A 16,594-nucleotide genomic window follows, 5' to 3' on the forward strand; every position below is an offset into this window, starting at 1 on the left:
TGGAGAATGTGAAAGGCCCTGCCCCAATGAAAGCTACAATTATTACTAAGCAACGCAGTGGTTAAATTATTAAAATACGTATGTTTCTTAAGTGTTTTATATGCATAGAAAGGTAAAATATGCACTATATACTAAGAAAAATGTTTGACTAACTGACGCTAAATAATACCGGATGTACCTGTTCTGACTTCAAATCCGACTTAAAGACGGACTCAGGAATGGAACTCATTCATAACCCGGGGACTGCCTGTACTTTTAAGTATTACTTATAATACGTAATACAATGTAAATGCTATGTAAATAGTTGTTATACTGTATTGTTTAGGGAATAATGACAAGAAAAAATAGTCTGTACATGCTCAAGCAACGAGTGCTGGAGAGAGAACTTCCGGGTTTTCCCCGATCCGTGGTTGATTGAATCCGCACATACGGAATCCGCGGATAAGGAGGACTGACTGTATTGTGGTTTGTTCGTAACAACCACTTGCCTCAGTATCAAGGTTAGGCAATGAATCTGCATTGTCTACATCCCTTAAGTGAATGAATAAATAAATTGCTGATGATACTGTTTACCTTATTGGAGAGAGATTCCAAATGGGTGAAGTTCAGCGAGATCTGGGTGTTCTGGTGTATGTCTCACAAATTATTAGTACGCAGGTCCAACAAGCCTGTTGCCATTTATTGTAAAAGGGGTTAGAGTTTAAGATTAGGAGAGATTTGTTACAGTTGTGTTACATGTTGGTGAGGCCTTGACCAGAATACTGTGCAGAGATTTGGCCCCTTAGGTAAATTAGGATACATTGGCTTTGCAGGCTTTTCAACTGACATAGCCAAGTCCATTTTCCTTCAATTTCACAGCACAAAATGAATGGACAACACTACTTCAATATTTTGCTCTCTCTTTTCACTACTTATTTAATTTATTTTTTAAAATATTTCTCATTGTAATTTATAGTTTTTTTATTATTATGATTGCAATGTGCTGCTGCTGCAGAACAACAAATTTCATGATATACACCAGTGATATTAAACCTGATTCTGATTCAAAACATTCCTGACATGTTCATTGTTTCCCTATTGTTTGACATCAATACTCACCTCATTTTTCTCCACTATTTAAAAATACTACTTATAGTATGTTACCCATTAATATTCTAGGCTAGAAATTAGTGCTGTGAATTAGAGAAACAGAAGCTCAGTGCTGTAGCATAGCATTCATATTCTTGAGAGGTTTTACTAACTACTACTCCATCTACACCTGTATAGAAAGAAAATTTGCCATCAGGATACATGCAATGATGTTGAGTAACTACCAAGGGAAATTAGCAAGTGAGCAGTATCATATCCCATATTTCCAGTCTCCTTTCATCTACATCATTCTTATGAGCTCCCATCACACTTCCTTGTTAATAAACAAATATGTACTTTACATATTCGTAAAGCCTGATAGTTGAGGAGTAATAACAGTTCCTGAACCTGATGGTGTGAGCCCTAAAGCTTCTGTACCTTCTTCCTGATGGCAGCAGCAAAAAGAGAGCACGATCTGGGGGGGGGAGAGGGGGAGTTCCTGTTGATGGAAGCTGCTTTCCTTCAATAACATTTCATGCAGATGTGCTCAATGATGGGGAGGACTTTACCCATGATGGACTGGGCCATATCCACTACATTTTGTAGGATTTTCCATTCGAGGACATTGGTATTTCCATACCAGATTGTTATTTAGCCAGTCAATATACTCTCTCCACCAAACATCTATAGAGTTTGTCAAAGTTTTAGATGTCATGCCAAATCTTTGCAAATTTATAAGGAAATAGAAGCACTACTGTGCTTTCGTAGTAATTGTACTTGCATGCTGGCCCGGGGCAGGTCCTCGGAAATGTTGACGCCAAGGAATTCAAAGTTGCTAGCCCTCTCTACCTCTGATCCTCCGATGAGGACTGGCTCATGGGCATCCGCTTTCCTCCTCCTGAAGTCAGTAATCAGCTCCTTGGTCTCGCTCAGACTGACATCACAGCCAGATTTTTGATCTCCCTCCTATATGCTGATTTATCACTGCCTTTGATTCGGCCTATGACAGTTGTGCCATCAGCAGCCTTGAATATGGCATTGTACCTGTGCTTGGTTATAAGTGTAAAGTGAGTAAAGCAGGGGGCTAAACACACAGCCTTATGGTGCACCTGTCCAACAGCAATCATCATTCTTTGTTACTATTCCTAAATTATTTTGTTAGTCATCAAACCCTAAGGTCTCCCAACATACCCCAGTCTTCCACCACCACCCTTCCACCCACTAACCTCAAACATGAGACCCACAAAACATTTTTTACCTGCCCACCTCAAAGCCTTCAGTGGGCAGCAAAGAATAGGTGGAGCTTAAGCAGGAGGTCCTACTGAATGGCTTGATTTCTTTAAGTTTGAATTCCAAACTTCTGGCACTCCAAGCTAACTACTTTAACAACTACTGTGTTTTCATATGAAATTTGACAGCCTACTTAACGTTTTGTAATTAGTCAACAACTAATTCCTGTCAATGCTAAAGGAAGTACTTGGGCTATTCCAATATCTATTAACACTTGCTCAATCCAATTGCATACACATTTTCAAACCTTTAAAAAATGCTTCCAAACCATGTAACTCAGCTATTATTCACAAAGAAGATTTCAATATATAACAATAATGTAAAATCATGTTACATAAAATATATTTAAAATAATACAGAATGGTCAGCTTAAATTCTACAAAATAGTTTTATTAGTTGCTCTATTCATTGTTTCATTATATTACAAAATCATGTAAAATGAAAAATATCTTTATAAAATTTAAGCTTGGATTATTATCATTATTAAAAACACTGTCATGTGATTATATTAAAAAAATCATTAGTGAATCAAAGTACTGAGACAATTGAGGTCCCTTCCTTTTTCATGTACAATTTTCTCTCTTTCAACTATCTCTTACAATCAACACACACAAAATGCTGGTGGAACGCAGCAGGCCAGGCAGCATATATAGGGAGAAGCACTGTCGACGTTTCAGGCCGTGACCCTTCGTCAGGACTGAGGGTCTCGGCCCGAAACATCGACAGTGCTTCTCCCTATAGATGCTGCCTGGCCTGCTGCGTAACACCAGCATTTTGTGTGTGTTGCTTGAATTTCCAGCATCTGCAGATTTCCTCATGTTTGCTCTCTTACAATCCTTGTTTTTCTCCCCTCTATCTCTCCCCTGTCTCACTCTTTTTTCTTTCCTTCTTTCTCACATTTCTCATCTTACCCCCTCCATATTTCAGAATCTGAATGAGATTTATTATCACTGGCATGTCTTGAAAATTGATGTTTGTGTGTGTGTAGTTAAATACATAGTGCAAAAGAGAGGAAAAGAATGCTGAGGTAGTGTTCATCGGTTTATTATCCATTCAGAGGTCTGATGGCAGAGAGGAAGAAGCTGGTCCTGAAATATGTATGCCCTTAGGCTCATGTGCCTCCTCTTTGATGGACTCATTGGGAAGAGGGCATGGGATGGGGTTGATGGATGCCACCTTTCTGAGGCATTACCTTTTGAGGGAATCCTTGATGCTGGAGAGACTGTTGCCCATGATAGAGCAGGCTGAGTTTATAATGTTCTGCAGCTTTTTCTGATCCTGTGCGGTAGTCCTCCATAGTAGATGGTAATGCAACCAGTTAGAATGTTCTTCACAGTACATTTGTAGAAATAGATAATTGCAAGTGTCTTTGGTGATACCAACTCCCCTCAAACTCCTAATGAAATATAGCCACTGTTATGCCTTCTTTGTAATTGCATCAATATGTTCAGCCAAGAATAGATCCTCGAGATGTTGACACCCAGGAACCTGAAACTGCTCACCCTTTTTACTTCTGATCTCTTGATGAGGACTGATGTGTGTTTCCTTGACATCCATTTCCTGAAGTCCACAATCAATTCCTTGGTCTTACTGATGTTGAGTGCAAGGTTGTTATTGCAACACCACTCAGCCAGCTGATCTATCTCGCTCCTGTATGCCTCCTCAACACCATCTGAAATTCTGCCAACAATAGTTGTGTCACCAGCAGATGGTGTTTGAGCTATGCCTAGCCACGCAATCATGGGTGTAGAGAAACTTGATCAGTGTGGTAAGCATGCATCCTCGAGGTGCACTTGTGCCATTTGTCAGCGAGGAGGAGATGTTATTTCTGATCCGCACAGACTGTCATCTCTTGATGAGAAAGTCAAAGATCCGGTTGCAGAAGGATGTACGGTGACCCAGGTTTTGGAGCTTATTGATTAGAATTGCATTGAATGCTGAGCTGTAGTCAATAAACAGCAGCCTGACATAGGTATTACTATTGTCCAGATAATCCTAGGCGGAGAGGAGAGCCAGTGAGATTGCATCTGCTGTAGGTCTATTGTGGTGATAGGCAGATTGCAGCAGGAGCAGGTCCTTGCTTAGGCAGGAATTGATTCTGGTCATGACCAACCAATCAAAGTACTTCATCACAGTAGATATGTGCCACTGGGTAACAGTCATTGAGGCAGCTCACCCTGGTCTTCTTGAACACTGGTATGATTGTCGCCCTTCTGAAACAGTTGGGAACCTCTGAGTGCAGCTGTGAGATGTTGAATATCTGTTCCTTCTCCACTCTCACCTCCATCTTTTTCCCTCCATTCCCCCATTCTTCTGTCAAGACCTTCCAATATCTCCTCATCAACGTTAATTCCCCATCCTATCATTTCCAACCCATCTCTCTCCTTCCCGTCTCCCTGATCTCCCTTTCTCTTCCCTGTTTCTCTGTCTTTCCATTACTCCTCACTATTTATCTTTGCTCTTCTTCTCTATCTTTTGCGGACATTGGAGAATCTCTGGAAATCTCTACCGTAAAGTGTTGCAGAGGCTATCTCATTACAACTATTTAAATTAAAGACAGATAAATATTTGAAAGTTCAGGGAAGATTGAGAACAATGGGGTTGAGACACGGGGAAGTAGTTGAGTCTTGATGTAGATCGGCCATGATCATAACTTTATTTTGAGGTAACATGACTAGTCTTGCTTTGGCTGATTCTATATTTAATCTAAGAATAAATAGTGACTGCAGCAAATTTGTTACAAATACAAAATCCGATGACTCACTATGACTCATCTGCAATATTCAGCCAGTTATGCTGAGGAGGAGTCATATTACACTAAAAAATATAGAACAATGATATATGAGAACTTGCATGCTTTGAACTGATACAAAATCAGAATATTAGGTAGGTAGTTCTGCCGAAGGATCTCAGCCCGAAATGTCAACTGTACATTTTTGCATAAATGCTTCCTGGCTTGCTGAGTTCCTCCAATATTTTGTGTGTGTTGCTTGGATTTCCAGCATCTGCAGATTTTCTCTTGTGTGTGATTTGGTAGGTAGAATAATATTACAGTGGTGTAGATGATAGTGAGAAACATGGCAATGACAGTTATTTGTTTTATCTGGAATCTAAATAATAAATTAAATAATGAATTCATTTAATTCTTTAAAACTTTGCATTCTATGTTCCACATAATTTTTAAGTGCTTCATATTATGCTATAGGAATGTAAAGGAGGTAATTACAAGATTGAGCTGATGTCAGAGAGCACTTTGGTTGTAAATGCAAGTAGGGTTTGAAAGTATTCAGATTATAAAAGGATTGAAGTTCTGGATGAGTTAGATTTACTTTAAGCTATAATATGCTGGTATTTTCAATGGATGTATTTCAAGTGAACATCTTTTCTTCAAAGAGTTATAATAATGGCTTAATAGTTATTGTTAATTATGTTCTTTAATTTATTGATTGTAATATAATGTAATTTAATGAGTCCTTGTTTCTATTTCTATTGGGGGTAAGCACAAACAAATAAAAAACAATATATTGACCACAGTTTTGCAGCTAAATTTGTAAAAGACTGAGAACAAATTAGCTGATTGCAACGTTAGTTATAGATGTTACTTGTATGCAGAGGTAGGTTTGGAAAAATAGCACTGATGTTAGCAATTTAAAATGTTGTCCCATTTAATTAATACTCTACCATAAAGCAAAATTGGCAGTTCATAGCATTCTACTGGCACAGTGTTTTGCCAGGGCACTTGTGCAATACAGCGTAGCCCATTGTATTATTCTGCTGCTAAGATGCAGTAAGAGGATACAGCCCTTCTAAGGCCACAGTTCTAAGTGCAACTGTTCTCAAATCAATGTAGATTCTTGCCAATCAATTGAATTGTTGTTTGGTGAGAAAACCTAGCAGACTGGAAATATTGGTTCAAAATAACATTAATTATTTTCCATTCATAATAATCTGTGATGTCTAGCATCATCAATACATAAATTATAAATAATATGTTACATCTATTTACATATTATCATAAGTCTCTTACTGAGAATTATAAATAAATTTTACTGAGACTGAAACATTCCACCGAACACTGATAAAAGTGAGGATCTATCCATAAAGCTGTGACCAGCAACCACAGGAGATCAGAAGCTTGAGAGAAGGAAATTTCACTCAGGTCCGCTGACCAAGTAGAAAAGGCAGCAATTCATGGCAGTTTGTTTGGAGCTCTGACCAGTGACAAATATGCATTTGGAATTAATTAGCAAGAATAAATTAAAGGAAGGCAAGGGCAAGCACAATGAACAGATTTAGAGTGGTGATTTTGAGGCGTTAGCTCCTCGAGGCTTCAGTCAGATGAAAGAAAGCAAAAAAAGAAAAGCTCTAGGTTTTCCCCCCTCCCTTCTTTACATTTGCTCAGTTAGGACAGTAGAAATGCCAGGCAGGATAGTTGAATGCTCCTCTTCCAGGATGTGGGAAGGCAGGGTGACCTCCACTGATGACTACAACTGCGAGAAGTGCATCCAGATGCAGCTTCTAACAATCCACGTTAAGGAGTTGGAGCTGGAACTGGTTGAACTCCAGATCATTCAGGAGGCTGAGTGGGTGATAGATAGGACATATAGAGAGGTAGTTACACCCAAGGTGCAGAACACAGGAATCTGGATGACAATCAGTACCATCAGGAAGTGAAAAGGGGTTAAGGAAGCTGTGCAGAGTACCCCTGTGGCTATCCCCCTCAACAACAGGTATATCACTTTGTATATTGTGGGGGCGAAGGGTGTGACCTAGCAGAGGAGATTCACAGTGATTAGGTCTCTGGCACTGACTGAGCCTGGCTTTGACTCAGAAGGTTGGGGGGAGGGGAAGGGAAATCGGCACGCTGTGGTGATAGGAGATTTGTTAGGAGAACAGGTATGAGGGTCTGTGTGCAAGAACAAGATTCCTGGGTGCCATGGTCCAGGATATCTTGGATCAATTCCTCAGCATTTTCAAGAGGCAGAGTGAACAGCCAGAGGTCTTGGTCCCTTTCGGTACCAGTGACATGAGTAGAATAAGTGACAAGGCTCTGCATAGGGAGTTAGGTGCTAAGTTAAAGGGCAGGACCTGCAGCATTGTGATCTCAGGATTTCTGCCTGTGTTGTGTGCTAGTGAGGCCAGAACTAGGAAGATTATACAGTTTAACACGTGGCTAAGGAGTTGGTGTAGGAGGGAAAGCATTAGATTTTTGGATCATTGGGCTGTCTTCCAGAGAGACTAATATCCTAGCGGGAAGGTTTGCAAATGCTGCATGGTGGGAATTAAACTGGAGTTGCAGGGGTTGGGAACCAGAGTGCCAGAACAGTTAGTGGCGAGGTTGAGGAGATAAATGTTGGTAAGACGTTAGACAAAGTCAAGAAACAAAAAAATCAGGCACAATTCAACTAGTGTCTTAGCTGCATATATTTCAATGCAAGAAGTATCATAGGAAAGATGGATGAACTCAGGGTATGGATCAACACCTGGAATTATGGCATTGTAGCCATTGATGAGACTTGATTGAAAGAATGGCAGGATTGGCAACTCAAGATTCCAGGGGTCCTGTTTTAGATATGACAGAGCAGGAGGGATTAAAGGAGGAGGTGTGGCATTTCTAGTCAGGGAAAATGACATGACAGTGCTCCTTCAGGACAGACTAGACATACCACCCAACAGTCCTAGGGGTTTAGAAGAACAAATTTGTAAAGAGATCACAGACTGTTGCAAGAAACATAAGGTTGTTATAATAGGTGATTTTAACTTTCACATGTTGACTGGGAATCCCATACTGTAAGAGGACTAAATTGTATAAGGCATTGGTGAGGCCGAATTTGGAGTATTGTGTACAGTTCTGGTCACCGAATTATAAGAAAAATGTCAACAAAATAGAGAAAGTACAGAGAAGATTTACTAGAATGTTACCTGGGTTTCAGCACCTAAATTATAGAGAAAGGTTGAACAAGTTAGGTCTTCATTCTTTGGAGCATAGAAGGTTGAGGGGGGACTTGATAGAGGTATTTAAAATTGTGAGGGGGTTAGATAGAGTTGACATGGATAGGCTTTTTCTATTGAGAGTAGGGGAGATTCAAACAAGAGGACATGAGTTGAGAGTTAGGGGGCAAAAGTTTAAGGGTAACATGAGGGGGAATTTCTTTACTCAGAAAGTGGTAGCTGTGTGGAATGAGCTTCCAGTAGAAGTGGTAGAGGCAGGTTTGGTATTGTCATTTAAAGTAAAATTGGATAGGTATATGGAAAGGAATGGAAGGTTATGGTCTGAGTGCAGGTCAGTGGGACTAGGTGAGAGTAAGCGTTCTGCATGGACTAGATGGGCCAAAATGGCCTGTTTCCATGCTGTAATTGTTATATGGTTATATGACTAGATGGGATAGAGTTTGTCAAATGTGTTCAGGAAAGTTTCCTTAATCAGTACTTAGAAGTCCCAATGAGAGAGCATGCAATACTGGATCTGCTATTTGGGAATGAGACAAGCAGGGACAGAAGTTTGTGTAGGGGAACACTTGGTATCTAAAGACCCACAAGGCCTTCAAAAGCAAAATTTTGAGAGTACCAAGCTTGTACATGCCTGTCAGAATAAAAGATAAAGATAACAAGTGTAGGGAACCTTAGTTTTCAAGAGATATTGAGGCCCTGGTTAAGAGAAAAAAAAGAGGTTCATAGCATAGGCAGGTAGGAACAAATAAGTTGCTTTTGGATTACAAGAAATGCAAGAGAACACTTAAGAAAAAAATCGGGTGGGCTAAAAGAAGGCATGAAGTTGCTCTAGCACACAAGATGAAGGACAATCCTAGGGGATTCTACAGATATGTTAAGAGCAAAAGGATTATAAGGGAAAAAATTGGTCCTCTAGAAGATCAGAATGGTAAATCATGTGTGGAGCCACATGGGAGATATTTTAAATAAATTTTTTGCATTTGTGTTTACCTAGACAGTCACAGAGTCTATAGAAGTGAGGAAAACCAACATCAACTTCATGGATCCTGTACACATTCCAGAGGAGGGGGTGTTTGCTATCCTGAGGCAAATCAAGATGGATAAATCACCAGGGCCTAACAAGTTGTTCCCTCAGACCTTACTAGAGGCAAGAGCAGAAGTTGCCGGGGCCCTAGCAGAGATATTTAGATCATCATTAGCGACAGAAAAGGTGCCAGAGGATTGGAGGTTAGCCAGTGTTGTCCATAAAACCATAAGATTTAGGAGCAGAATTAGGCCATTTGGCCCATCGAGCCACTCCATCATATAATCATGCCTAATCCAATTTTCCTCTCAAGCCCAAACTCCTGCCTTCTCCTGATATCCCTTCATGCCCTGACCAATCAAGAATCTATCAACCTCTGCCTTAAATATACTTAAAGACTTGGCTTCCATAGCTGCCTGTGGCAAGGAATTCCATAGATTGACCACCCTCTGGCTAAAGAAATTCTTTCTCATCTCCATTCTAAAAGGGCACCCCTCTGTTCTGAGGCTGTGTCCTCTAGTCTTAGACTCTCCCATCCTCTCTACATCCACTCTATCGAGGCTTTTCACCATTCAGTAGATTTCAATAAGGTCACCCCACCCCCTCCAGTCTTCTCCTATCATTTTGCATTTTCCCCTCCCCCTCCTACTTTCAAATCTCTTACTATCTTTCCTTTCAGTTTGTCCTGACAAACGGTCTCGGCCCGAAACGTCAATAGCGCTTCTCCCTATAGATGCTGCCTAACCTGCTGCGTTCCACCAGCATTTTGTGTGTGAAGACAAACCAGTAGGTATTGTTTGCATGGAGTTTAGCAAGGCATTTGACAAGATCCTGTATGGGAGGTTGGTCAAGAAGGTTCCGTTGCATGGCATTCAAAATAAGATAGTAACTTGGATTAGACGTTCACGTTGTGGGAGAAGCCAAACAGTGGTAATAGATAGTTGCCTCTCTGACTGGAGGCTTGTGACTAGTGGTGTTCCACAGGAATTGGTGCTGCGTCCTTTGTTTGTTACATGTATCAATAATCTGGATGATAATGTGGTTAATGGATCAGCAGATTTGCAGATGACACCATGTTTGGGGGTGTAGTGGACAACAAACTGGAAAATGGGCTGAAACATGGCAGATGGAATTTAATGCAGACAATGTGAGTCTTTGCACTTTGGTAGGACCAACACAGGTCTTACACAGTGAACGGTAGGGCACTGAGGAGTGTGGTAGAAGAACAAAGGGATCTGGGAACACAGAACCATAATTTGTTAAAAGTGGTGTCACATGTAGATAGGATCATAAAGAAAGCTTTTTGGAACATAGGCCTCCATAAATCTATGTATTGAGTACAGGAGATGGGATGTTATGTTGAAGTTGTATAAGATATCAGTGAGGCCTAATTTGGAGTATTGTGTTCAGTTTTGATCACCTACCTACAGTAAAAATGTAAACAAATTTGAAAGAGTACAGAGAAAATTTACAAGGATATTGCTGGGTCTGAAGGACCTGAGTTATAAGGAAAAATTGAATAGGTTTGGACTGTATTCCTTAGAACATAGAAGACTGAAAGGAGATTTGATAAAGGTATACAAAATTATGAAGTGTATAGATAAGGTAAATGCAAGCAGGCTTTTTCTACTGAGATTGGGTGGCACTATAACCAAGGGTCATGGGTTAATAATGAAAAATGAAAAGTTTGAGGGAAACCTCTTCACTCACAGGGTTGTGAGAGTATGGAATGAACTGCCAGTACAAGTGGTGCATGTGAGCTCATTTCAATATTTAAGAGAAGTTTGGGTTACGTACATGGGTGGTAGGGGTGCAGAGGGCTATGGCCTGGGAGTAGGCAGTTTAAATGGTTTCGGCATCGACCAGACAGGCTGAAGGGACTGTTTCCATGTTGTATTTCTCTATGACTCTGTGACATGGCATCGTAATGCCCAAGACATTAGATAAACAAAATCATTGCATGAACATCATAATTTGAAAATTGGTTATTAAAGTGTTAGTTCTAGTAGCATTTCATCTCCAAAAAAAACTTGCACATCAAAAACAGTGGTCTGTATGACTACTAGTTAAGCACTAATTTTATGGAATATGCAAAGCTTTTCTGTAATAGCAAACACTTACCATCTCCAAACGATAATAGTCACTCAAAAAACAGTCAATGGCTTGTTTTCCAAATAGAGTCTACCACTCTATTAGAAAACAAATGAAACAACAGGTGTTATTGTGTCATGTACTACTTATCTGAAATATAGAGGTTACCTTTATGGTGGCAGCAATTTAACTATTGTCACATATTGGCTGAAAGCAGTCATCAATTTTTCTTTTATAGATAACAATGAATGTATTTCTGAAACTAATCTGTGTGGATCTAAAGGAGTGTGCCAGAATACTCCAGGCAGCTTTATTTGTGAATGCCAACGTGGATTTTCACTGGATCAATCTGGCCATGGCTGTGAAGGTAAAACTATAATGGAACCAAAAAAACATTTAACTATATATTATTCATTTCACATCATTTTATACCATTTGTCCAAACTTGATGAAAATTGACATAATTATAATTTGTATTCCAGATAAACATAATGAATCTCTAGTATATTAGCCTTACATAAGTATCTTTCATGCCAAGATATATAATTAACTGGTTAAAATGAAATGGTTAAAATTTCAAATGTGAACTCCATTAAATCACATTCATGCTATATGTGAAAATGTACACAATAATGTTAATGTAAATTTTATACCAAAATATTTCTAGTTTATTTTAGTTTCCAGTTTGAGTCTGTACATTAATGCAATTGTGATCAGATTTGAGAGTTGATTAAATTAAGTGATACTGCATATTTTACTAGCAATAAAATCTGCATATCATAACTTCTCAGCAGTCAAAAAGCTTGGGAGAAATTATCTAGATCTGCATCAAAAGGAATACTAAAGTGATAATAAATCTGATTAGTCATCCACTTCAAAAATAGGTGGCATAAGGAGAGAGGGAAGCTTCAGGAGATATTTTAGCAACTTAAGTATTAAGCTAGTAAGCGTATGTGCCTTAGAATTATCTATCACTGCAGAAGAGTGCAATGTGGAGTTAACCTTCAGGTAGCTCCTATTTATCGCTTCGCACCATCCATAATCAGAGAGCCTGCCCCTGTGACAAATTCAAGTTTTCCTCACTTCAATATCCTTTCAGTCTCCTTCACTGACCCAATCTCTCCCCAGTTCTCCTAATCTCTTCCCATCGTGGATTTCCTTGCACTTCCCACCAGGCATCCCACCTCTTCCAAAGAAACGTCTCATTCGACTCTAAACTACCTGATCAAATGTGCTCTCATCTACAACCTGGGACAGAAGCCTTATCCCTCACAGTTGGCCAATTTTTCATAGTGGCTTCCTGTAGTCAATAAATAAAAGTCAGGAAAGGCTAATCTGATCCTACCCAAGTTTTCCATTCACAAAGCTGCTGTACTGTTCCAAAATCCCGCCCCTCAGCCTTCAAGCTAATGTCTTGGCCCTTACCAGATATTAAGATTTGCAGTCACCACCAAGCCACAATGTTCTGTGTATGAACACTATGTAAGGCACTCTCAAGGCAAGAAGCTGCTTATTCTTGACTGAAGCTACTAAGATTTTTACTGCTGTGATTTTCATTCATCTGCATAAATACTTTGTTTAATTCAGTTGAGTTAGTTACCAAGACTACCATTGTCAAGCAGCACATTGTGATTTGCTTGGGTCAGACATCATGCACAGAACAGACTGTTTAAAGTTGGCCAGAATCAGAGAGAAATTATAACAGCTGACTCCAACTAGCATCAGTTGGGAATAAATCTTATTATACTTGTCTCATAAATGTACAGCCAAAATAACCCACATAGCAGCTGAATCTCAGTGACCAATCTGAACGTTATTGTTGCTATGTAAGCTCATAAATACTCAGCAGGGCAATCACTGGAGATTTTCAGTAATGGAAATTTTTTTTTAAATTTGAGAATATGTAAACATACAGAGTAATTATAATAAATTACAATTCTACAAAAAAAGGTTTCATGTGGAGTGTAGCCACTAATGTGTGTGTTATGTTTTTCTAAATAATTTGCCAGATATTGATGAATGTGAGGGGAGCCATCGTTGCCAGCATGGCTGCCAGAATTTGATCGGTGGATATCGATGCAGTTGTCCACATGGTTACCTTCAGCACTATCAATGGAATCAGTGTGTTGGCAAGTAGTGCATTTTTTCAAATTGTATCAAGAAAGTAAACATTGTCAAGGATCATTTTGTCTATAATTTGTAACTATTCCAACAGAGTTTAAGTTCCCTCTTACTACTCCCAACTTTGTACTTAAAACAATTTGTACCTGTACAGTATGTAGAGCAGTTGATGTTTTCTAACAAAGTATCATATAGCCTCTTCCAAATTTGGAGCATAAATCACCGTCTGCATACTTGCTTATGCATCTCAGAGAGGCCCAATATCATTTAATTTTTAGGCACTATTAGTTCCAATAGGATATCTTAAAAAGTTTGTGGTGCCCTCTTAATGTCCGGCAGAGGAATATAGAGCAGGAAGATTGTGGCATCAGTCAACAAGCAAATCAGAGATGTTACCAGCACTGTTGTATTGGAGCTCAGACCACTACCTAATCCTCTTTCACAAGCTGCTGCAGCAAAATTTACCTTCTACCATAGGAAGAGACCTCAACACAACTACACCTCCCACACCATAAATGGCCTTCTTTTAAAAAAAGTCTTCAGCTGCCTGTGTTGGTGCACAAACATGTCCATTGATTTGCCTGACAATTCCATGCTTCAGATTCTACGTAGGAGCCCAGTTCAGTATTGGTGCCAAACTTATCCATATTCCCTGATAATTCACTCACATTTTCTGGCCAGATGTACCAAGTATTTCATTGTGCATAGTCATTAGCTGCTTCTGAGGACTTCCCTGTCAAAGATCTGATCAGGATCCTCAACAGAGTTCATGCACAACATTGACCTCTGAAGAAGTGAAACCTGGGCTTTCATTCATAGGATGTGGATGTTATGGGCAATGCTGGTGTTTATTGTTCATCTTTAATTATCCCTCAACAGAAGAGACCACTGAGATTCAACCACATTGAATCTCAGACTAGACCAGGTAAGGATGACAGATATTCTTACCAGAATATATTTTGTCCTCTTCTGACCAATTGTACTTGCCCATGAAGATCCATCTGTTAATTTTTTACTGAGTTATGTTCTTAGTTGTTTAAAAGAAAAAGGTAGGGGGAGGAAAATGTCTCCCTAAACTTCCACCTTTTTATTTTTAATGTTCCATAAACTTATACCCCAAGTTCCTTAATGTTCCTTAAGCTATATACCCTAATTTCTACTTCTATAGTTTTGTGCAAATTTTGTTTGTTAGTACATCTATTTGAAGCACCTTTGTGCATTTCGCTGCAATAAAGATGCTATTGAAACACTGTTATTGGCCAAGTAGATTATTTTTTTCCCTTTTAGGTTAGAATCAATTTACAATGTAGCTACAAGAAAGACCTCATTTTCAACTAAACTAATACTTAAGGTACATAGTATCAATCTGTGCCTCATTTGAAGGTTTATATAATATTTTGTTCACAGATTGTTTACTTTGAGAACAGAACCAAAGACCTCTGCTTAAAGTATTACATTGTTCTGCAAGAAAAAAAGTCATTCATACAACTGGCAGTGTTCAGAATCAATGGTAATTCATTACTTAGAAGATGAAAATACTGAAGTATTTTTGTACCCAACTTTACATTATTTTAAAACCTTTTTTTTTTCAGAGGAATGTCTAGAAATTTCTTTTTGCAAAAGAGCAGTGTCACTGAAAATAGATTTAGCCATTTGAAGGTCTCTCAGTGCCTGATAGAAAATTCTACTTGTAATCTTCTGTTGATATTTTCAATATATCGGTGATACCACCCAATATTATTTTCCAGTGTGATTTTCACCTCACTAGTCTAAACAATCCAAGTTTCTCTTTACTCAGAGAGTAATCAGCTTTTACTAATGCTGAACAATGAAGGGCAACATTCAGTCTGCGTTATTTGCCGTCCTGCTCCACGGTACTCGGTAACCTAACTGTTCACTCTGCCACTTCAATCTGTGAGCTTTCAAGCCACTTAAGTACAAACTCACACACACAACTGTTCTGTGTTGCCTCCTGAACATCACAGTCATGGTCTTCCTCAGCATTCTAGCTTTAGGATCATTCCAGGGTGCTGATCTCTACCACATCTTACAGTTTACTGCTTCCTGCTGAATTAGTAAGATCATCCAAACTAAGTATAGAAGACTAGTCGTACTTTTCCAGTAGCCCAGAGGAGCAAACAGACTAAGCAAAGGCTTTACTAGCACTGCAAGCTACCAAAAGTGCAGGCATTCATAAACTGCTTTCTGGAAAGTTATTTATCATAGATACCTTCCTAGCTACCCTCTGAGCCCCTTTTAAAGAATGACATGTTTGTTGTGGGCACCATCTTCTACCAGCTACACCAGATCTCTATGGGACATGGAGTAATTTTCATTTTGCTATCATTGCAGCATCCATTCTTGAGGCAACAGCACTCTTGGAGGTGGAAGCCACTTGTTTTGTGCATATGTCCCAATAAAGACTGCCTCTTGTGCTTGCAGCTGTAAGGTTAAGTGCTGGTTATCTGCAAAATCTTACAGTAAAATAAAGCTCAATAACTGACATAGTACAGCATTGAATAAGGAAACCTGACAAAGCCATTCTGGGAATCTTTATAGAACTTTTAAATACAGCTTCAGCATGCTATACATTTCTGATTTTGGCACAAGTAAAAAAGGGAAAAGGAATTTCTAGGCAACATAAATAGACATTCACAATACATGTATATATCATCGTCTGAAAAAAAGCACTAACTGTTAAGCAGTTCACATTGGTAGATATTGATTATCCATACACACAAAACTATTTTCCTTTCATCTTCTGGACACAGACCAACCCTCTCATCTCTGTGGCTATATCCCTTTATGCTCTTGGTCCAGTACGATAATCCAACAGTGTAAGTTTATTTCTCTGGAACATTTTACCTTGTGGCCTCAGATGGGTAAAAAATTACTTTGGAATCAAAATCAGCTTTAATATGTCTGGCATATGTTGTGAAATTTGTTGTTTTACAGTAGCAGTACATTGCAGTCATTGAAACTGGTTGTTACTAATGGCCAGGCCTGCAGTCAAGTTAATCAATAGTCTCCAATGGCAATTAACTCTGA

At 39.1% G+C, this 16,594-nt stretch overlaps 1 protein-coding gene across 1 annotated transcript in view; it reads left to right on the top strand.

Annotated features, from left to right (window-relative positions):
* LOC140714122 (fibrillin-1-like) overlaps positions 1-16,594 on the top strand; it is a 410,633-nt gene that overhangs the window by 377,070 nt on the left and 16,969 nt on the right. Inside the window, exons 61-62 of the mRNA XM_073024910.1 lie at positions 11,664-11,792; positions 13,435-13,554. Of these exons, the coding sequence (XP_072881011.1) occupies positions 11,664-11,792; positions 13,435-13,554 (249 nt within the window). The remainder of the gene's footprint in view (positions 1-11,663; positions 11,793-13,434; positions 13,555-16,594) is intronic.

This window comes from Hemitrygon akajei, chromosome 21, assembly GCF_048418815.1.
Source record: "Hemitrygon akajei chromosome 21, sHemAka1.3, whole genome shotgun sequence".
NCBI classification, from domain to species: Eukaryota; Metazoa; Chordata; class Chondrichthyes; order Myliobatiformes; family Dasyatidae; genus Hemitrygon; species Hemitrygon akajei.